The sequence below is a fragment of the Lissotriton helveticus genome, chromosome 2_1 (genome assembly GCF_964261635.1).
Source record: "Lissotriton helveticus chromosome 2_1, aLisHel1.1, whole genome shotgun sequence".
NCBI classification, from domain to species: Eukaryota; Metazoa; Chordata; class Amphibia; order Caudata; family Salamandridae; genus Lissotriton; species Lissotriton helveticus.
In genome coordinates this window covers 1572959333-1572982973 of record NC_136059.1, presented here as the reverse complement: position 1 = coordinate 1572982973, position 23641 = coordinate 1572959333, and the positions used below count along the sequence as shown (strand labels likewise).

Here is a 23641-nt window from a genome sequence, read left to right as displayed (position 1 = left end):
TTTGGAAAAAGATACCTCAAGGACTGGTGTGACGGCAATGCACCTGAAAGATACAGTGTATCAGAAAGCTTTGCCGGTGTTGGAGACCGCACATGTGAAGGAAGGCGCACAGCGGTAGGATTTGATTTCCAAAAGTAAAAATAAAGATAGCAAAGCAGCACAAGGTCGGGTGCTTGAATGTTTCTCAATAATTGGTCACCCTGGGGTCGGGGGTCTTGTGAGTGTAGAGCACCTGAAGCGAACAGTTGTGGTAAAAGTCAGATGTGAGATGTAACACGTGTATTATAGAAACGGTTTACTCAAAAGCTTAGACATATCATACTTGAAGCATAATGCTGCTTATAAATTAAACCGGAATCATCAAGATTGCATCATATATTGTATACACCACGTATAACATACTCAAAGTCATTATTTGTACTACTTGCGGTGTCTGAGAGGTATTACAGCACTTGAATATATGGCAAAATTATGTATCCATCCAGTAAACCGCTCATTGTGGTTAATACCTGGTTTGGAAGCTAACTTATCTTAGCTAGCTTCTGCAATTATTTTCAAAGCTCAATAATGTATCAAATGATGAGTATGCATAATCATATTACAGCGTTCATTTTAAAAGGTCTTATATACATATCGGTACCTACACTTTAAAAGATAATGACCCATACAATAAAGATTACATTGTTCAGTATGGCTGCTTGTCTGTTGATCTCCTCAAACTCATTGAGACCTTGATTTACAGTATCAAGTGAAGGTATCCATTTGTAATACCTTAAGCTCAGAGTGGATAAAGGTTACCACCCCTCGGACTGCGGATTACTTTCTCTAGGGCCTAACATCTCAGATTTTTGGCCTGGTGTTCCATGGCATTAAAGTGCTCAACCAAGGGGGTACCCTGTTACATACATTTTATCTTGCTATAATGCTGGACGATCCTGGCCTCCACCTTCTGGCATGTCTGACCCACATACAGTCTGTCACATGGACACTTAATTACATAAACCACATTAGAGCTGTTGCAGTTTGTGTGGTGCTTCAATGTGTACCTGTGATTGGAGTGAGTTAAGGCTTTTCTCTCTATGGAGAGTTCACAGGCCTTACAGTGTCCAGACTTATAGTGTCCCAATAGTGGTGGTAGGATCAAATGCTCTCTCAAGTGAGGGGCCTGTGGGTTCTCAAGAGAGGACCGAGGACATATTCTCTGACATTCCTTCCTCCTTTGAAAACTAAGAGTGGTTTCTCATCCGAGTACACTTCGTGTGCTACCAAATCCCAATATTTTTTTATCACCTTTTTAATCTTGCAACTTCTCATGCAGAATGTGGTGACACAGACTAGTCTACTCTTAGTGGCATCTGTTCTCTCATATATCTCAAAAAGGGAATCATGGGGCAGTACCATGCTCTCTTTCTTGCTGTATGCAATAGCCCTTTGGGGTACCCTCTCTCTCTCAGTCTACCAGTCAGTAGATAAGTTTCCCTGAAGAAATCCTTTCTCTGGGGGCAATTTCGACAGAGCCTGAGAAATTGTCCATATGATAGGTTGTCAGGTAAGTTCCTCGGTTGGTGGCTACTGTAACTGAGGAGTCTGCTACATTCACTTTGTTTTCTGTACAGAGCGGTTTACAATTTCATGTAGTCTACTTTTAGGGTCAGGACAAGGAAACCGATCTCTCCCTTGCTATGTGTGCTGGTAAATTTTATATCTGGGGATCTTCCATTCAACCACACAAATAAATCTGTGAGTCTTTCTTCATTGCTGGGCCAGATCATTGGTGCATCATTAATGTTACATTTTCACATTGTGATGTTGTCAAGAAAAAGGTTGACCAGATTGTGTATGTGGACACCTTCATTCCTGTCCATGCAGGGATTAGCCAAGTCTGGAGTACACCAGGCCCCCATTGCTACTACTTTTGTTTGGAAGAAGGATTCACTGTGGAATACCAAACCATTTTTATTCATGGCAATATTTAGTAGTTCCACTATGATGTCTGTGGGGACCTATATAGGGTTGGCGCTCTTGTTAAAGACTTCACCTACGACCTCTAGTGCCTGATCTTGTGGTATGCTAGTGTACAGAGAAGTCACATTGAGGGTTAGCGCATGTTGGCTTGTGGGATCAAATGGTTGATGTTCTATCATCTGAATGATATCCATGGTATCCCTCACATATGATTTTGTTTCAAGTGCCCATGACTTGAGGAAAATGATTATATATTTCCAAAGAGGCTCAAGTATAGAGCCACAGCCAGACACCATTGGTCTTCCAGGTGCATGTTCAAGGTTTTTATATACTTTGGGGAGGGTGTAGATCATAAGTATTCTAGCACTTTTCTTGTTCAGCAAGTCATTCTCCCTGTTTTTCATAAGGTCCATTACATCCCTGAGTACCACTTGTTCAAAAGCCAATATCTTGTGTGACATAAAATGGGCAGGGGGCGTGAAGTGGATGGGGGTCTTTGGTCAGTTGCAGTGTTTGCCTGTGATTGTGAAGGATTAGGGTTCTTTGTGAAAAAAATATCTCAGGTGTACCTTTCTAAACATTGCTGTAGTTCAACCTTAATATTGAAACTATTGGGTGGTGAGGTGGGCACATAGGACAGCCCTTTTGCTAAAATATCCTGTTCACCCTTAATGAGCATGTAGTTTGAAAGGTTAGGGATTGGATTTTTTAAATCGGCGAGTGAGGTCACCATCTGTAAACCTGTCTCCAGGTGTGTATCGCCCGTGGATCTCTTGAGGGAAAAATCTGAAACCGCTCCTCCCTCTATGCAAGTTCCACCCTCTGTTCCAGCCCCTGTCTCTGCCCCGTCCTTTGGACCCTATTGTACATTTGTCCCCCTGTGCTAGTACTAGGTTCCTCTGTGTCACTTTCTGAACCACTTGCTCTTTATCTACTCGAGGGCCATTTCAACCCCCAGAACCATTCAATGCGCTGGGTAGTTATTCATAACAAAACTAATATTCTCATAGAACCTGGGATCATCGACAAAGATTGCAGGTTTGTTTCTAATGTGGATGCCTATAGGAATGATATTGGATTTTAAGTATTTAGTTAATAAGTGTCCATGTAGCCTAGTTTGTACCAATTGTTTCTCAAGTTTTAACAATTACTCTTTTAGAGTAGTGCCCAAGGGTGCAGTTGTGGAACCTAGAAAACAGAGTTTCCCCCGGCCCTATATGAGTTTATTGATGTATTCTTCACTATACGCTAAATCTTCTTTTCTGACATATCTCAATTGGATATATGGCAATACAAACCTGGAGACAGGTTTACAGATGGAAACCTCACTCACCAACCTAAACAATCCAGTCATCAGTCTTTCAAACTACATGCTCACTAAGGGTGAACGTGATACTTTGGCAATAGGGCTGTAATATGTGCCTATCTTACAATCCAATAGTTTCAATTTTAAGGTTGAACAACAGCAATTTTTAGAAAGGTACACCTGAGGCACATTTTCACCAAGAACCCCAACCCTTCACTACAAATGACCTAAAATCCCCATCCATGTTCACAACCCCTGCCCATCTCATGTCACACAAGATATTGGGTTTTGAACATGTGATACTCAGGGATGTAATGGACCTTATGAAGAACACGGAGTACATTAAGTACAATACCAGTAAGGATGAATGACAGAGTTTGGAATTTCTAAAAAGAAATGCTGATATTGATATAAAGGCTGCGGTACAAGGGTGGAGCAATAGTCATACAAAACACTCAGGATTACACCAAAGAAATACTAACCCAACTGAGTGTACAGGAGAGTACTTGTAAGGTACAGCGGGATCCCACACATGACGTCACAAAGTTAATCTCACAACTGCCACAAGAGGGACTGTTTGAGGGTTGTCTCAGAGAACATGATTACGAATTTCTGAAAAAGAAATGTCTAGAATACCTATGATCCACATCCTCCCCAAATTACATAAATACCTTGAACAACCACCTAGAAGAACATAGTGTCTGGTTGTGGCACTATACTTGAGGCTCTTTGTAAATATATCAAAATGTTCCTCAAATCATGGGTACTCGAAACACAATCATATGTGAGGGATACAATGGAATCACTCAGATGATAGAAAACAAACAATTGATCCAGCAAGCCAACTCTTGGTGAACCTAGATGTGGCTTCTCTATACACCAGCATACCACAAGATAAAGCACTAAAAGTCATACATGAAGTACTTAACAAGAGAGCCAACTCTATGTGGGTCCTTACAGACTTCATAGTGGAGCTAATAAACATTGCCATGAGTAAAAACTAATTTGTATTATGCTATGAGTTCTTATTCCAGAAGGATTAGTGATGGGTCCGGGTTCGTACCAGATTTGGCAAACATCTACATGGACAAACATGAGGATGCCAGGCCAATACAGAGAAGATCAACCTGCCTATATTTAAGATCTATGGTGCCCTATATAGAGTCAATAAATAACAAGCAACATTGGGGTGACATAGTCATATGAATGAGGTTAGGTCCTACTGAAAATGTTTAATACAAACTTTGTTTTATATATATAGATTTTTATTATCATTGTTGAAATTCATTTGGTTTTTATCAGGGTTAACAAAGAAACAAAGAAAAGATAAATATAACACATATATGAAACAAAACCTATAGACTGGGTACCACAAAAATACATTCAATACCAACACTCATTCAAGATTCCAAAGATACATACATACACAGGCATCACTAGACAATCAAACACATTCAGGCAGAAAATACTAATCCATACATTCACAGAACAATCGAAAATCCTATACAGCCAGATGATGTAGGCATGGGGGGCTCTTGCGTATTCTCCCAGTTGTAGATAGTAGTAGAATCCAAACACACAAGGTTAATTCGGCACCAACGCGCGTTTCGGTGTATGGCCCAATGTGGGCTACACCTTCATCAGGGCAGCACAGATATATAGTGTGGGACACACAGGACAACAACCTGATGAGGTGGGGGCACGGTGAGGTAAATGAAAAATAGACACACAGTCAATATATATCTTGTATAAAATTACAGTCAACATGTCCAATACAAATTATAAAGGGTATACGGTATACATTGTTTTTAGATAACATAATTTTTCAACACATAATGTCTCAAAGAGGTGCATATGTCAGCCACATGAATGCCCGTAATAATAAATATGGTAAGGATTAGAGATACATTTTCAACAAATGAGTTGGGGGAGAGTGCATCAACATGAACAATCAAACCAGAAGAATAATAAAAGAGTAAGATAATGCCAACATTAAAGAAAGAAAGAGCACAAGAGATTGTGTGAAGACACCCTAAAATCACATACAGTGGTGACCATGCAACCGAGAAAAAAATATATACATATGTACATGTGAACAAAATCTACCTTAATGTAGGTTATCCCGGCAATTGGGAGAACACCATGTTGAGTCCAGCTCAACAACAGATAACTATGAGAATAGATGTAGATATCAATCAGAATACTTGTGAGGGTATCAGGGGTCTAGTTATAAGGGTAGTCCAAATGAGGACTGTTAGAAAGGCGAATCCGGGGGAGGCAGAAGGTGTCTGACTGACCACCCCAAGGTCTACCCCTCCTTCAGAGAAGGGACCGAGCGAGGTCGAGAGGCCTCCGACGGGAGGGCCCTCTCCTAGAATCGTACAGCAGAGTAACCACACCACTACAAATATACACCACACGTAGATAGAGTTTTCAATCTTTATCTGGCAATAAGTATCGTTTCAATATATACAGCAGATCCCGAGATCTGGAAAGTCTCGTGACAAAGGGGCAAGGTAGCGGGACAGTCTTATAGATGGTCGGTGGCAAGGAGACTCTACGCACAGCTCTCAATCCTCGAGCTGGGGAGTTCCGGGAGGTTGGGCCGCGGCAGCGCCAGCAGGCTCCAAGATGGTTCAGCGAGTGTGGACCGCGGCAGCGCCAGCAGGTTCCAAGATGGTTCAGCGAGTGTGGACCGCCGCAGCGCCAGCAGGTTCCAAGATGGTTCAGCGAGTGTGGACCGCGGCAGCGCCAGCAGGTTCCAAGATGGTTCAGCGAGTGTGGACCGCGGCAGCGCCAGCAGGTTCCAAGATGGTTCAGCGAGTGTGGACCGCGGCAGCGCCAGCAGGTTCCAAGATGGTTCAGCGAATGTGGACCGCGGCAGCGCCAGCAGGCTCCAAGAGGGTTACAGCAACGATGGACCGCGGCAGCGCCAGCAGGTTCCAGGGAGAACAGCAAGGGGAGTTCGTCTCAGGGTCAGCCGCGATAGCATCAGCAGGGCTTCTCGACTCCGGGATACAACTGCCGTCCTACTCCGGGGCTGGCCCAGATATAGGTCTGGAGTCCTTTGATGTCCGGACCCTCTCGCCTGGGGGTAAGAGGGGCCGGGATGAGGGTGTCCAGACACCCAGCAGGGGGGTGGAACCAGAGCCCAGGGAGGCCGGAGGGCAATCGAAACCAGGCATCCGGGGACGGTTGGAGAGCCATCGAAACTCCCCTCTCCTTGTCTCTGGTGGAGTGGCCACTCTACCACCCGGAGGGTTCTTGGTGCCTCGATGGCGGGCTCGCTGGGGCCGTGGCCGTGGCTGGTCCGGGACCACGTGTCTGTGACGTGATGGGCCCAAGATGGCGTCGGGCCTGGAATGAGGGTCCGGGGTGGGCACCGGACCGGTAATGCTGGGGCGGCCCGAGGGTGCCGTGTCAGTGGTTGTGGGCCGCCGGGTGGCGGATCTGGTGGTTTGGAGGGCGTGCAGAGGTGTGCCCGAGGCCGACCCGGGCTGGATGGAGGGCCGATGTCGTCCGGGGCCCGCCATGCGGGAGGGGTAGGACCACGCCACGAGGCCGGGTCCAACACGCGTCCCCCCCAGCTGAAGGAAGGGGAGAGTCACCCATCTTCTTGGAGATTCTCCTCGCCAAGGCGGAAGAATCTGGAGAGGCTGTCAGCGTTGGCGTGGTCGTTGCCAGGGCGATGCTCCACGGTGAAGTTCATCCCTTGGAGGCAGATGGACCAACGTAGCAACTTCGGGTTCTCGCCCCGCATCTGCATCAACCACCGCAGGGGCCGGTGGTCGGTCTGTACTCGGAAGTGGGTGCCGAAGAGGTAGGGCCGGAGCTTCTTTAGGGCCCATACGACGGCGAATGCTTCCCTCTCGATGGTGCTCCATCGTTGTTCTCGGGCCAGCAGGCGCCAGGTGATGAAGGCCACAGGAAGGTCAACTCCGTCAGAGTTCATTTGGAACAGTACGGCCCCAATACCGTGTTCCGAGGCGTCAGTTTGGACGATGAACTCTCGGCTGTAGTCGGGTGCACATGGCAGTGTTTAGTGTCTCAAAGGCTACTTGGCCCTCGGGGGTCCAGTGCTCCTTCGGGGGTAGTCTCTTGGAGGTTAGTTCTGTGAGGGGCCCCACAATGCTCCCATAGTCCTTTATGAACCGCCGATAGTATCCAGTGAGCCCCAGGAAGGCTCGGACGGCGGTCTGGGTGACGGGGGGCTCCCAGGCCTGGATGGCGTCGATCTTGGGTTGAAGGGGAGCCACTTGGCCGCTCCCCACTTGGTGTCCCAGATAGGTCACGGACCCTTGACCGATCTGGCACTTACTGGCTTTTATTGTTAGGCCGGCCCGTTGGAGGGCCGTCAGGACCTTCCAGAGGTGGGTCAGGTGCTCGTCCCAACAGAGGCTGTACACCGCAATATCGTCCAGATAGGCGGCACTGAACTCTTCCAGCCCTGCCAGCACCCGATTCACTAGTCTCTGGAAGGCGGCCGGAGCATTCTTCATGCCGAAGGGCATCACGTTGAAGTGGAAGTGGCCATCGGGGGTCGAGAAAGCGGATCGTTCTTTTGCCCCTGGCGTGAGGCCGATTTGCCAGTATCCGGCCGTGAGGTCGAAGGTGCTGAGGTACCTGGCGGCTCCCAGGCGATCGATCAGTTCATCCGCTCGGGGAATGGGATGGGCGTCGGTCCTGGTGACGGCATTCAGTCCCCGGTAGTCGACACAGAACCGCAGCTCCGGAGGCACCCCGGGGGCGGCGGCCTTAGGGACCAGGACGACGGGACTGGCCCATGGACTGTCTGAGGGCTCGACTACCCCTAGGGCTAGCATCTTGGAAACTTCGGCTTGGATGCAGGCCCGGACTCAGTCGGGGACTCGGTAGGCTCGGTGCCGCACGGGCGGACTGTCCCCGGTGTCGACGTCGTGAACACACCACTGGGTGACTCCGGGGGTGAGGGAAAATAAAGTCGCAAATTGACCCAGCAGGTTCTGGCAGTCCTGGCGCTGTTTGGGTGTCAGCGCGGGAGAGAGGGAGACTCCCTCGACGGAGCCATCTTTCTCGGAGGTGCCCAGGAGGTCTGGTAGAGGCTCGGGGTTGTCCTCTGCTCCGTCATCGGTAGCCAACAACAGGCTCAGTTCGGTGCGGACAAAGTGGGGCTTGAGCCAGTTGGCGTGTAGGACCCGGAGGGAGTTCCGGGGGGACTCCATGTCCACTAGGTAGGTGACGGGGCTCTTGCGCTCCACCACTTTGAAGGGCCCCGTCCATTTGTCCTGGAGGGCGCCGGGGTCGACCGGGGACATGACCCAGACCTGCTGCCCGGCTCGAATTCAATGGACGAGGCATTTTCATCATACCAGCGCTTCATCTCCTCTTGACTGGCCTTCAGGTTGGTTTCGGCCAGCTCCCGGAACCTCCGAGTCTGGTTGCGGAGAGTCAAGAGGTATCGGAAAACATCGGGCGGAGTATCGGAGGCGGCCAGCTCCCAGCCTTCCTTGACCAGGCTGAGGGGGCCTCGCACCGGGTGTCCATCTAATAGTTCAAAGGGGCTGAACCCCAGGGACTTCTGGGGTACCTCCCGGTAGGCGAACAGGAGGCATGGCAGCAGAACGTCCCATTTGCGCCGGAGGGGCTCTTCGAGGCCCTTGATCATTCCTTTCAGGGTCCTATTAAATCGCTCCACTAGTCCATTCCCTTGAGGGTGATACGGGGTGGTGAACTTATACGCGACCCCGCACTGTTGCCACAGGGACCGCATATATTTCGATATAAAGTTTGTGCCCCGATCACTGACGACCTATCGGGGGAAGCCGACTCTGGAGAAGATCCCCATTAGCGCCCGACCCACTACGGGGCTGTGATAGTCCGGAGGGGGATAGCTTCTGGGTAGCGGGTGGCATGGTCCACCAGGATGAGGATGAAGCGGTGCCCCTGAGAGGTGGGAGGATCCAGGGGCCACACGATGTCGATCCCTACCCGCTCAAAGGGAGTGGTCACCACGGGAAACGGTTGGAGTGGGGCCTTGATTTTCCCCCCACTCTTTCCGCTGGCTTGGCAGGTCGGACAGGTTCGTCAGTGGTTGTACACATCGCGGCGCATCTTCGGCCAATAAAAGTGGGTCACCAGGCGGCTGTAGGTTTTGTCCTGCCCCAGGTGCCCGGCGAGGGGCACGTCATGTGCCAGGTTTAAGAGAAAGTCTCTGAAGTGGAGGGGGACGACTAGCACTCGGCCGGCCCCCAGCTCGGCGATCTTTTGTTCACTGTACAGGAGGTCCTGGTCCCAATAGATCCAGTGGGACCCCGAGGAGTCTCCTGTGGCTTGCGTGGCGGCTTGTTGTCGGAGTCCCTTAAGGGAAGGACATGTCTTTTGTTCCCGCCGGAACTGCTCGCGGGTGGGGCCCCCTTCTTGGCGCCACTGGGCTAGTTCGGGAAGGGGCCCGAGCTCGGGAAGTTCTTCATGGCTGGGGCTCTGCGGCCCCAGTTCGGGTTCGGCCGTGGCAGTGGTGGGTGGCGGAGGTGCCGGCCATTCAGGTTCTTCGGGTTTGTCTTCGGTTGGGATGGTGTCCCGGGTGGACATGGATCGGGTCATTACGCAAACCCATTCAGGAATGCCTAGCATCCCCAGATGCTCTCTTCGCTCGATCTGTGCCCAAGGGGAACTTTCCAGGTCGTTCCCTAGGAGGCAGTCCACCGGGGCATCATCTCGAACGGTGACTTTCAGCATGCCGGACACTCCTCCCCACTCGAAGGGGATGCGGGCCATCTGGCACAGGCTCTCGGAATTGTCCGCTGACCGGACAGGGCACAGAACGTGGGGCAAGATTTGTTCTGGGGTCGCCAGATGGCAGCGGACGGCGGTTATGCTGGCCCCCGTGTCACGGAGAGCCTCGGCCCGGCGTCCGTTGATGGTGACCCACTGGCGGTACTTCTGGGTGTTGATCGGAATCTGGTCTCGGGGGATCATGTCTTTGTCGCCCAGGGAGGCGAGGCACATGGCCGCGGACTCCCATTCTTCTGGTTCCATAGGGACCTCTTCTTCTTCCTCCTTTTCTTCGCTCAGAGCAGCTGCAGTGATTTGTCGACCGGGGGGCCCGGTGGTGCCGGGCCGCTGGTTCATGGGGCAGAGAGGATCATTGGCATAGTGACCCAGCCGCTGGCATCTGTGGCACGTAACGTTGGGGCGTGGCCCCGGTCGTGCTGGATGGGCCTCCCTCGGGCTGAAGGCTGGTGTAGAGGAGGCGGGCGAAGACCCCGGCGGGAGGTCTCGGCATCGGCTGATGCCAGACCCGCCGCATCGCGGCCGGTGGTTCCCCGGGGACCCTCGTCCGTATTCTCATGTGGTGTTCCGGTGGACGCGGTTGCTCGCCCACCGATCTGCTTCGACCGCTAGTTTTCGCGGCTCGGTCAACTTGCTGTCGAGGAGGTGCTGTCGTAGTTCAATGAAGCAGTTGTTGGAGAGGTGCTCCCACAACATAAGGTCGACCAACTGCTGGTAGGTAGTGACCTGACTGCCTTTGACCCACCCCTCGAAGGCTCTGCTAAAAAAGTTCACATATTCTACCCATGTGGTACCGGGGATTTTTTTACAGTCTCGGAACCTCTGCCGGTACATTTCGGGGGTGAGTCCGTAGCGCGTGAGTAGGGCCGTTTTCATGTGTTCATAGGAGGTCATTTCGGTGTCAGGGAGTTCCAGCAGGGCGTCCCTCCCTTCGTTGACGAACTTTCCCCACAGGCCGGCGCCCCAATCCTTCAGGGGCACCCGATGGGCGGTCATGGCCACCTCGTAGGCTTTGAACCATTGCTGGATATCATCGTTCTTGTAGTATTCTTTGACTACATCTTTCGGTAGGTGAACCTTGGTGTCCACGGGAGGGGCCGAGGTCTTGGCCCCGGCCGCGCTATCTTCGTTGCTCTTGGCCTTGATTTCTAGTTCTCTCAGGCCTCGTTCGTGTTCATATGCTAGTCGTTTTTCTTCGAGGTCACGTTGTCTCCGTTTCTCTTCTAGATCCCCCTCCAGCCGTAGTTGCTCGAGGGCTATCTTTCTCTCCGCTAGCTGGAGTTCTCCGTCTAGCCGGAGTCGTGCAAGCTCCAATTCGTGTAGCCGGTTGCGCACTCGTTCTCGAGCATCTTCATTGATGAGGTCCACGTTTAGTGTTGCGGTTCTTTCCCCCGTCGGGGGTGCGCTGGTTTCCTGTTGCCCGTTCGGGCTATTCTCCTCTTGGGGTGGTCTGTCTCGGGTTTCCACCCAGGCTTGTAGGGCCGATTTGAAGTCCTTTTTGTGCTCAGGCCAGTGGTAGCGATACCCATGTCTTTACAGAATTGTTTTAGTTCTTTCTCTTTCTGGAATTCGGCAGGTAGGTTGGTTCCTTGGGTCGTCATGGTCTCTGTGTGTTTTTCCGTCGTAGCGGGTAGATCACTCTCTGTACGATTTTGCGTTGGCTCGGATCGCAGCGCCTGCCACCAATGTTAGAAAGGCGAACCCGGGGGAGGCAGAAGGTGTCTGACTGACCACCCCTAGGTCTACCCCTCCTTCAGAGAAGGGACTGAGCGAGGTCGAGAGGCCTCCGACGGGAGGGCCCTCTCCTAGAATCGTACAGCAGAGTAACCACACCACTACAAATATACACCACACGTAGATAGAGTTTTCAATCTTTATCTGGCAATAAGTATCGTTTCAATATATACAGCAGATCCCGAGATCTGGAAAGTCTCGTGACAAAGGGGCAAGGTAGCGGGACAGTCTTATAGATGGTCGGTGGCAAGGAGACTCTACGCACAGCTCTCAATCCTCGAGCTGGGGAGTTCCGGGAGGTTGGGCCGCGGCAGCGCCAGCAGGCTCCAAGATGGTTCAGCGAGTGTGGACCGCGGCAGCGCCAGCAGGTTCCAAGATGGTTCAGCGAGTGTGGACCGCGGCAGCGCCAGCAGGTTCCAAGATGGTTCAGCGAGTTTGGACCGCGGCAGCGCCAGCAGGTTCCAAGATGGTTCAGCGAGTGTGGACCGCGGCAGCGCCAGCAGGTTCCAAGATGGTTCAGCGAGTGTTGACCGCGGCAGCGCCAGCAGGTTCCAAGATGGTTCAGCGAGTGTGGACCGCGGCAGCGCCAGCAGGCTCCAAGAGGGTTACAGCAAAGATGGACCGCGGCAGCGCCAGCAGGTTCCAGGGAGAACAGCAAGGGGAGTTTGTCTCAGGGTCAGCCGCGATAGCATCAGCAGGGCTTCTCGACTCCGGGATACAACTGCCGTCCTACTCCGGGGCTGGCCCAGATATAGTTCTGGAGTCCTTTGATGTCCGGACCCTCTCGCCTGGGGGTCAGAGGGGCCGGGATGAGGGTGTCCAGACACCCAGCAGGGGGGTGGAGCCAGAGCCCAGGGAGGCCGGAGGGCGATCGAAACCAGGCATCCGGGGACAGTTGGAGAGCCATCGAAACTCCCCTCTCCTTGTCTCTGGTGGAGTGGCCACTCTACCACCCGGAGGGTTCTTGGTGCCTCGATGGCGGGCTCGCTGGGGCCGTGGCCGCGGCTGGTCCGGGACCACGTGTCTGTGACGTGATGGGCCCAAGATGGCGTCGGGCCTGGAATGAGAGTCCGGGGTGGGCACCGGACCGGTAATGCTGGGGCGGCCCGAGGGTGCCGTGTCAGTGGTTGTGGGCCGCCGGGTGGCGGATCTGGTGGTTTGGAGGGCTTGCAGAGGTGTGCCCGAGGCCGACCCAGGCTGGATGGAGGGCCGATGTCGTCCGGGGCCCGCCATGCGGGAGGGGTAGGACCACGCCACGAGGCCGGGTCCAACAAGGACCTTACCTGGGAATTGATACAGAAACAGAGTTTCTGAGCGCAAATAAAGATCAAGCTGCAGAGAAAGCAAGCCGCTATTCATATCCAAGGTCCAAGGGTCACAGGGTTTTTCAGCGACTATTACGGGATTTCAAAAAGGATCTACGACGTCAAACGGGGAAGAGGGGTCATAATACATCACAGAAAATTAACATACAAAAGGATACAGACAAAATAAATAAACAGGTCAAGGCAGTGACACACATTAGGCCTCAACCTAATTACAAGACTGATAGGCTATGATTACTCTACCACGAAGCGCAATGACCTGAATAGGGGATGAGGTTAAATATGTAGCATGGATAAACCGCTAGCTGGGTACGGATATAACTGCTCAGAATGACGATTCCAAGAGGGAATCGTGAAAGTCCTGCATAGCGGCTATCTGAAGTTGGAAAAGATGCCGTCCATGGAACACTTGGGATGTCATAAATAAATCCGCTAATAGAATGCATAGAGACATGGGGGTATTTACAGGGAAGGACTAGTCAGGGAAGTGCTCACATGCACAACAGGAGAGTAAAACCACGCAAAAATGCGTCAGGGCCAACATAGGCATTCATAAACTCACCGAGAAACATGAGGATGCCAACATATATAATCTAGACAACACTTTTCTTAACAACACGCACTGTGGAAATATTACGTTGATGATGTACTAATGATCTGGACTGGCAATGAAGAAAGACTCACGGATTTCTTTGTGTGGTTCAATAAGAGATCCCCAGATATAAAATTTACCATCACACATAGCAAGGAAGAGATCAGTTTCCTTGACCTTACCCGCAAAGTAGAAAGCATAAAATTGTACACCAGTCAGTACAAAAAACCAAGTGAATGCAGCAAGCTTCTCAGATATAGTAGCCACAACCTGAGGAACGTACAGGACAACCTACTGTATGCACAATTTCTCAGGCTCCTTAGAAATTGCTCCCAGAGAATGGAGTTCTTCAGGGAAACTGATCTACTGATTGGTAGACTGAGAAAGAGAGGGTGCCACAAAGAGCTATTGTATAGAGCAAGAAAGAGCATGGTACTGCCCCATGATGCCCTGCTTGAGATACGTGAGAGAACAGACGCCACTGAGAGTAGATTAATCTGTGTCATCACATTCTGCATGAGAAGTCACGAGATTTAAAAGGTGACCAACAAGTATTGGGGTTTGGTACCAGATGAAGTGGACTCGGATGAGAAAAGACTCTTAGCTTTCAAAAGAGGATGGAATGTCAGAGACTATGTGATCAGTCCTCTCCTGAGAACCCCGTGAGCTCCTCACTTGAGAGCACACTGAGCCTACCACAACTGTTGGGACACTATAAGTGTGAACACTGTTAGGCCTGTTAACTCTACATAGAGACAAAAAACGTTACCCACTCCAATCACAAGTACACATTGAAGCATCACACAAACTGCCACAGCTCTGATGTGATTTATGTAATTAACCGCTTCAGCGCGGCGCGAATGTTCGCGCTGTGCTGAGCGTTCTAAGAAACGGGTGTGGTCGTGACGGAACGGTTCCGTCATGAGCACAGCTCAACCGTCGCTCATGACGGAACCGTTCCGTCATGAGCATCGAAGGGGTTAAGTGTCTGTGTGACAGACTGTATTTGAGTCAAATCTGCCAGAAGGTGAACGCCAGGGTCCTCCAGAACTGTAGCAGGATAAAACGTGGGGTACAGGTTGCCTCCCAAAAATCTGAGATGGTGGAGCCGGCAGAAAGTAGTCCGCAATCCCAGGGGTGGGAACCTTTCATCCACTCTGAGTTTAAAGGAATGAAAATGGATGCATACACTGGATACTGTAAATCATGGTCTCAACAAGTTTGAGGAGATCAACAGACAGGCAGCCATACTGAACAACGGTTAATCTTTATGGTATGGGTCATTGTCCTTTGAAGTGTGGGTATATGTATATAAGACCATTTAAAATTAATGCTGTAATCGGAATATGCATACTCATCATTTGATACATTATTAGGCTTTAGAAATAATGGTAGAAGCTAGCTAAGATCAGTTAGCTTCCAAACCATGTTTGACACTTTTCTGCTCCCGTAAGGGTTTCCGCATGACGTTCCGCACCTTGATCACCTCGGCATAGCTTGTCAAATTGTCTCCCTTTTTTGCCACAGGAATTTGTTTACATTACACATCGCCCACCGAAAGTTTTAATAAATGTTTCACTGTTGATTTATGACACCACACATTTATCCGCTTTTATACTTTTGTATCTCTTGGCTCTTTTGAGGGCTTTCATATAATGGCCCACGCCTGGATTTTTTTCCAGCACTGTGCATCACACAAGATTACTGTGTATCCTTATTGGTTACAAGAAATGTTTCCCGACTATACCGCAAATCTCTGTGCAGCCATCTTACAGTAAACTCAAAGATGGGTGCAGTTGTGCATGCAGTGGCTGCTAATTAATTCCTGCCTTTATTAGTTGTGTCTTCTCTGCCACATTCGATTCTGAAACGCAGAGGGAAGACTACGCTGCAACAAGCCATCCTGGAGGTGAGCTGCTTGGGTTACATACAAGCAGTCCCGGATAGGTCAGAGCACTTTCCACTAGTGCTTTTTCTTTTCCTCATTATGTCATACGTCTCACACTGAACCATTGCATAATATTTCCCATGCAGGAATGTGTACACATTTGATCCATTTTCCTAACTCCATCTAGCCCAGGAGGGGTCCATTTCTTTCTAAACACCCATCAATTGGCCGTTCTCTAGCCAGGCAAGTCCCAGTCTGCTGTTCTGTGATACTCACATATAGTGAACATTACACACAGTCTGACTCTGAATTTTATTTTTTACATAGGCTGTTCACATAGTTATCGTCCCAAGGAAAACCTGTTGTGAAGATTTTACAGAAACACATACCTACAGGGCCGAACCATCGACAATAACATTAAGTATCTACACCCTTGGCTCTATTGTGTTGATCTGATTAGATTGAAAAACTGACATTTTTCCAGAGCATCTTGATTATTTTTTGTTCTATCTTTATGTTCTTTTTTGATTTGTGTTGCTACTTGTGCACTAGTTCATTTATCGTTTTATAACAGCCACATATGAGACTACAATTCTCAATCTTGTGTATAACTTGGATACATGATTAAGAATATACTGAGTAATCACAGACTTTTGAGTGTTGTGTCAAATGATTAACTGGTCTCTTTCACATAAAACTGGCATTAGCCTTGACTTGTAGGAGCTATATTGATCATTTGTTGGTCTATATGTTGGTGTATGACATGAGCACTATAATTAAGCAAAGAAATTGGGCTTCCTAATAAAACCCACTGTAGCTCTATTTAAAAAAAAAGTTTTTTCCATCTCAGCAAATCCGTTTCAGCGGTCTTTCACCAAAGGGGTCTCGGACCTCATGGAATTGACTACGGCTACAGCCTTGTCACGCTGGAATTTTTCAACTTCAATGTCAGTGACTAAGTTCGAACATAGAAATCTTGACCATGGCTTCAACCCAAGGCCATCTGATGATGACGCTTCCTTCTCAGACACCTTCTGCAGCCTTGTCCAGCTGAATTTTACTTTCTCAGATATTTTCCGTCAAGAAATGTTCTTTGTCAAAGGCAAACGCTGAAAGGGTCATTCCGCTTCTTCTGTCCAAACTGAGCTCTATTGCTCTTGGCTTTTACTTTTGACTTTGACCCAGTCTCGCACAACTAGAAATTGAATATTTAGCCACTAGATTTCACTTAAAACTTTTAAAATTCATAACTCCTGTCCTACTGATTGTATTTTTGTTGTTTTGGTATCAAATAGATGATTACGGTTAACTCTATTTTTCAAAATTAGTTTAGGGTTTTTCTTGTGTTGTGTTTTCACTTTATTACTGTTTGTGTGCTTCAGAAATACTTTCCACATTGCCCCTAAGCTAAGTCTGACTGCTTTTTGTGCCAAGTTAACCAGGGATAAGCATGTGTTAATTTAGCGCGTTTTTGAGGTTCCTGCTGAAAGGGATTGTGGTTGTTGCTTGACCAGGTCAAAAACCCCAGTCAACCAACAACACAGATTCTCACAAAGCTAATTAGCATTGTCATTATCATTTAGATTAGAAATCATAGCCAGACATAAAGACCTGTTGAAATGTGTGGATCACCCCACAGAATGGTAAAAGACAGTCACTGTTCCAGTTGATGCAAACATTAACCTACAAACTCAAAAGCATGTATAAGGTGCCAGTCCAAAAGATATCCAGAGATCATAAGCAGGAGGTATTAGCTTAAAATAAATATATCTTCAAACTATTTTTGAATTGGGCAAGGCTACAGGATTTCTCTATGCCCGAAGGAAGAATATTAAACCAACGAAAAACCTGTCACTTTGTGAAGTTTGCCACCAAAAATAGTCCTATGGTTACTTGGAACGACCAACCATTATTTGACCAGAGATAATAGAGGCCTGCACTGCTTGTGGAATTTTAGCTTGACCTTCAAATGTTTCAAATCCCTATAATAGTTAACAGAGCAAGTGTCTGAAATGTGTCTTGCTACACCAGTGAGAGCCACTGAAACTTACAGAGCTGTTGAAATTTTCTATCTGGGAAATCTGCAGTCTCTTTAGGTGAAAATGCCAGTTACCAGTGATGGTGCAGATCGGAGACTCTGTAATATGGTGATTTCTAGTATCCTGTCTGAACAGTGCTCTGCAAAAAGGCAGTTTGGTGAACTTTGCAAAGATGGCACATTTCTCTGTTGATCTGACCACAATAAGTTACTGAAGGATGATAGTTGATGACCGAATTTGAATTTTTTTGGAAGTGAAATTCAGCATCAGATGTATACCCTTTCTGGCAGCTAGGCACTGCTACTGGGAAGACCTAAGATTTTTTTTATTTGTATTATCTTTATGGAGTTTTACGCATAATCAAAAACAATCATCTCACAATTTCTAGAGCATGTTTGGTAGATACATCATATATCGTTAGCTTACATTGTCTTTGTTTAGAAATAAATTGGGGGTTTTCCTGGCTACACTGTCGATATACAGTCCAGATGCCGTGATGCGTGGATTAATGAGGTGTAGATTTATAGACTAAAATGTAAGACATTATGAATAACTGTAAATAACTGCAAATAATACTTAAAAAAGAATAAACTCACTCACCTTCATAGAGTCCTGCTGCTCCTTGTGTGAGCCACCACACAGCAGGAGGAGCAGTAAATGGCGAGATGCACGACCCGCCAATTTGCAAGTCGCAAATTGCATCGCATTTGCGACTCGCAATTTGAGACTTGCAAATTGGGATGCACAAGAGTGTCTGAGACACCAAAGAGGTTTGGACCCTGTGAGGTGGGAGGAACTCTCATCTAAATAGGGGAATGGCTGAGGAGTTGAAGTCAGGCCTCCATGGTGGCAGAAGGGCTCGGCAATGTTGAAAAGTGGTCTGGATATTTCTACAGTAAGCTAAAGTGGATGTGGTAACTTTAAGAAAATAGCTAGGATTGGGTAAAGGAATTGCTCTAATCACAAACTAGTGCACTGGAATCCCATTCCCCACCTCCTCAGAACAATCCTGACCTGGAAAATCTCTATCTGGAAAAAAAGGCCCTGCAGGAAGAAAGAAGACTACTGACTCCTGTTGGAAGAAGAGGACTCAGTCAAGACTTAAGGACATTTGACTCCTGCTGCCACCCAGTGACTAGAACGGCTCTCCTATGTTCCTGCTTCAGGACACAAAAAACGGAAAGACTCCTGAATCTTAGAGGTTCCATCTGACTAAAGAGCACTGTGCCCTGCATGAGACCTTGCTGGAAAGAGGTATGGTGCAGAGAATTCTGCCCCAAGGAACTGGGGGCTACATGACTGATCATAAGGAACTTTCCCAACAGTTGGAGAAAAGTTGGACGTAGTCATTTTTACCCGTCTTTGGGGAACCAGAACATGGTGCACAGGCTTGACAGAAAGGTGGCACCCTAAGCAAACACCACTGGGAGCTTTTTGCTACACTGAAAACAGGTTCAGTGGGGCCTCATTGTAAAGGCATCCTGCCTTATGGAGCCTTGTCTGGCTAGTTTCTATTTTTGCCCAGCAGAAGGATTTTGACTTCCATACAGGTGACTAATGGACAGATGTACCGTTGCAGCGTGCAAAATACTAATTGCAATTACATTTTTCTGACCAATACACATTTTTACAAACCTTCATATGTACAATTAGGTTGGCTCATAAAAACAGCATTGCAATTTGATCCTCCTAATTAATAACTATTAGGTAGGTCTCAAATTGTGACTCAATCTGATTGACTAAAGTCCCAGGAATTGAGACCTGTGAACTTTTTTTTATTGCAGAACATTTTCCTTAAAGGAAATGGGAATTTGTTAAAAAGTGTTTTGCTTTTTTAACATTTCATAATTGGCAGTGGTTCTCTGGGCCACTGTCTATTCTTCAACAAACTTTATTTTACATTCACAAAGAGTTACATTTTACATTCACAATCTTTTATAAAAGGGTTATCCATTGCTTTGAGGTGTAGGAAGATTTTTATTGCTTTGCGACTTGATTTCAGTTCAAAATATTAACACTAACGATTCAGTATTTTTAATGGATACCTACAACATGTGCCTTCCAGATATGGAATCAATATCCATTTTGACTCCCAATTTAGGAGCTGGGGCAATCAGCATATATTATTTACCAGCAAAACACCGTCGGAAGCCATAAAATTCAGCTTTGTTCCATACAAAGCTTTTGGCACCAAACCAACAGTTCCAGGAGTTTAATGATAATAACATATCACATTTTGAGGGACCCTCATCTCCTACAACATTGAAACTTAGCCCACTGAACGATTTTGACTTTCATTTCAGAGACAAAGTCCCAAAGTAAAAACTTTGACTAGGAGGACCCACTTGGTGTATCCAACATCTACTCCATCATGTTGGGCCTGAATCCACACTTATATCCTGATCAACCATGTACAGTTGATTTTCAATGGTTCTTTCTTGTTTCTAATTAGCGATTGAGGATTTCTGGAAAATAGCAAGCAGTATAGATATAGTCTGACCTCATCCAAAGTGCAGGCATTCTGGGGTTGATTCCGAATGGCCTTCTGTTTTACAATGCCTAATGGATTCCAGATGTTCTGGGGTAATCAATCCAGAAGGAATGCAGTTTTCCTTGGAAGAGGATGCTGGCTGATTTGGGTAAGACTTGGGTCAGTTCTCATAAAAAGTCACTATCCTTTAGAGGGGAAATTGAAGAAAATAATTAAGTATTCTGTGAATACCACATGCCGAATGAGCAAAGATTAATCTGTACTGTGATTTGAATGAATGATGTGCAGAGTATAAGTGAATCCTGTTTTACACTGAAAAGTACCTTTATTCAGATATGCCTTTAACACTACACTATAACAAGAAATTATGGATTGATAATTATCATTTCCCTAGTACACTGGGCATAAAAGGGCTTTGTGGATGAGGTCCAAGAGTACAATACAAGCATCCATTGCTTAGTAAACCAATGGACACTTTTGTATTACTATTATTCTTTTATCCAGAGAGGCCTTTTATGAATTGAGTGCAGGTGACTTCTAATATTCAATTTATTATACATTTGTACATAGTGCTTAATAGTATACGTTTGTTATTTCCAAAAGCTACATATAACAGTTTTAATACCCAAACTAATGAGGATGGCTCTCTGCACTGAACAAAAGAACATTTTTCACCACTTTACACAGAAAGCAGGCCACTCAAACGTTGAGGTACAAAATAATGAATTTTTCCAAGCACCAATTATTGCTAGTTTGAAATTAGGATAATTTTAAGATTGCCTTCAATGTTTTATTATTATAACACGTTTCTCCTCTTTTCTTTGAAGATGGCAGTTGAGTTTCTTCATGAATTAGGAGTCCCATTTATTAAAGTAGCATCAGCGGATGCAAGCAACTTTGGATACTTAGAAAAGACAGCAAGGAAAGGTAAGTGATCCTTTTTTGATGAGGTTACTCCAACAGAAATAATGAAATGAAATCTAGTTTTCTTGCTCTTTTTTTGTTTATGGACAAAACCTCAACATGCTGTATCAAGCCTGAATCGAACTCCGATGAACCAGAGACTCTCGGATGGGCTTCGGTGAGATTTGTCTTGGCATGATTGCTCAAATAAAACACACAAACTGTGATGGGAAGAATGCTTGCAATAAGTCTAATCACTTGAAATTGCTCGGGGTAGCATTCCCATCCATCCTTCTGCCCACCATGCCTCCTCAGATTAGACCCAGACATGTGCAAATCAGCCCTTGTCCTGCTCTAATAGGAACAGTCCAGCATGAACTGTTAAAGCGGGCCCACTATGTAATAGAACACAAGCAACCCAGGACCAATTTCAACCTGAATCAGCCTCTTCAGTCAGGTCTAGCATGGCTACAGTGACACAGTGAGCAAGGGATCCATGCTTGGGCGTACCCTTAGCCACTTAGTGCTTTACACCAAACACACATAAGGCGATGGGAGGAATGCTTGCAATATTTTTAACCACTGTAAATCACTCAGGATAGCATTCCAACTCATTGTTTTGTTGCCCACCATGCAAACTTAGATAAGACCCAGCTAAATGCAAATCATTCTTGGTCTGCCCCCATTAGGAACAGTCCAGTCAAACTGAAAAGCCAGGTCCTCTCTGAATTGGAACACAAGAAACACAAGACCAATGCAGTTTGAGCTGGACTTTTCCTATAGGAGTAGGATCCAAACTGATTTGCATATGGATGGGTGTAATCTGAGGTAGCCAGGTGGGTGAAAGAGCAATTGGGTGGAATGCCACCTAGAGCCATAGCCAGTGGTTAGACTTCTTGCAAACATTGATTCCATCACATTTTGTGTGTTTGATGATTGATCAAATAGCCATGAATCATTGATGATCACATGCTGTCCTCACGTGGAATTTGAATTACTGTAGTATAAGCATTTACAATCATATATCAGCTGTTCCTGTTCTTCTTCTTGCATGAACCATCACCTAAAGTCTCAGAATTAGATAAATGGACTGTCAACATCCACAACTAACCAGGCCCCACTCAAAGCTTGGTTATTGAGTGAATTATATGATATGATTCTGTTAAATATCTCTTTAATTCAGTGGTAGTCCTGTAAGAGGAAAGTTTCCCATGTATTCTGCTTTCTCACTGTTTATTTGGGTAACAGTTTTTTAATAGTTAATGTCTTTGATAAGTAGGGTCAATTATGAACATTGACACTGTTTACCACTGGTGTCCTGAGGTCACTGCAATAATGGACCATAAACAAGATACTCAAGTACTACCCTTCAACACGGGATTGTGAGGAAGCATAGGTGAAGGCTGACTCATGGAGGGGATGTTGGTTAGACATTCAGAACACAGATAACACAATCATTCCATTCAATAACTTTGCCAATTCAGCCACATATTTATTTGATAAAATATATAGTTTTGAATATACATAAGGACATAGAAAAATGATTTACAAAGAAAGCCTGAAGGTCTAGCTCCTTCCAAGATGCAGCCTCCAGCTGAGCAATCTCTGTGTGCTAAAACCTGTCAATACAAGTCAAACAGAAAGACTAAGAGGCTCTGTAATTTGGCTTATGTAAGCTTTTAATATTGTCAATAGGGGGGCACTAGTAAAAATGGGTTGTTACTACGATCACATTTCAAATAAGTATACTCAGTTCTTGGGGATGAAGCAACAGGCCAACATAAGTTTGTTGTCAAGTTAGCATCTATGAAAACCTGATTACATTAAACAAGAGAGACTTGTGGGGTTTCTTGAACAATTGAGCAAAAAAATGGGAAAGGCTATAATTAGCAAGGAGTATATGATGATAAAATATACACTGACGCCACTACCTCATTCAGTATAGGTATAATTTAATGTATGCTACATCATTCATGGGCTGATTATGAGTCAGATGGAACAGTATCCCACCCTAGAGACACTGTTCCACCAACTACAAGTGGCCCCATGTTTCCTCTCTCAAAATTTTCAGATGCAGGAATAACAGGCCCAGTTTTACTGGGTTTAGAAATTCATCTGGTAAAGTCACAGGGACATAGAGGTAGACCAAAGAGAGCTGAGAAACTGTCCAGCCCGTACCAACACAATGAGAAGAGCAAGGGAGTTTCCCTCCAGTATCCCTAGAGCTTACCCTTTTATACTCTCCCTACTCTACGACACCGTTAGAGTGACCCACTGTGACCCTTAACCCACCCCCTCTCATTCACTACCTTTTCAGAGCAGATGGTAAATATGGGCTCAGACATCACATGGCATAAGGAAAACATGCATGTTACATCCAGCTATTGCCCAGTTCAGGGAATGAAACGTGCGGATTGCCATAAACACAAAGCTAGGTACCTCCATGAAATATTAATTCCAGTCTTGTTATCTCCCCACAGAGTTGCCTACCACTATGATTGAGTTCCCAAGAAAGAGAGTCTATCTTTTCCTGGGTTTCCATTTTCCTAAAATCAAAAAACACTCCGCTGCCCTCTTTCAGATTTGTTATACTTCACTGCAGACCATTAGCATAGACTCAGTTTGAGGAT

General features: G+C 46.9%; 1 protein-coding gene across 1 annotated transcript in view; it reads left to right on the top strand.

The window, feature by feature from the left end:
* Window positions 1–23641, top strand: part of LOC144818791 (N-acetylneuraminate-9-phosphate synthase-like) — a 193281-nt gene that overhangs the window by 51637 nt on the left and 118003 nt on the right. Inside the window, exon 3 of the mRNA XM_078676547.1 lies at window positions 20936–21035. Within this exon, the coding sequence (XP_078532673.1) occupies window positions 20936–21035 (100 nt within the window). The remainder of the gene's footprint in view (window positions 1–20935; window positions 21036–23641) is intronic.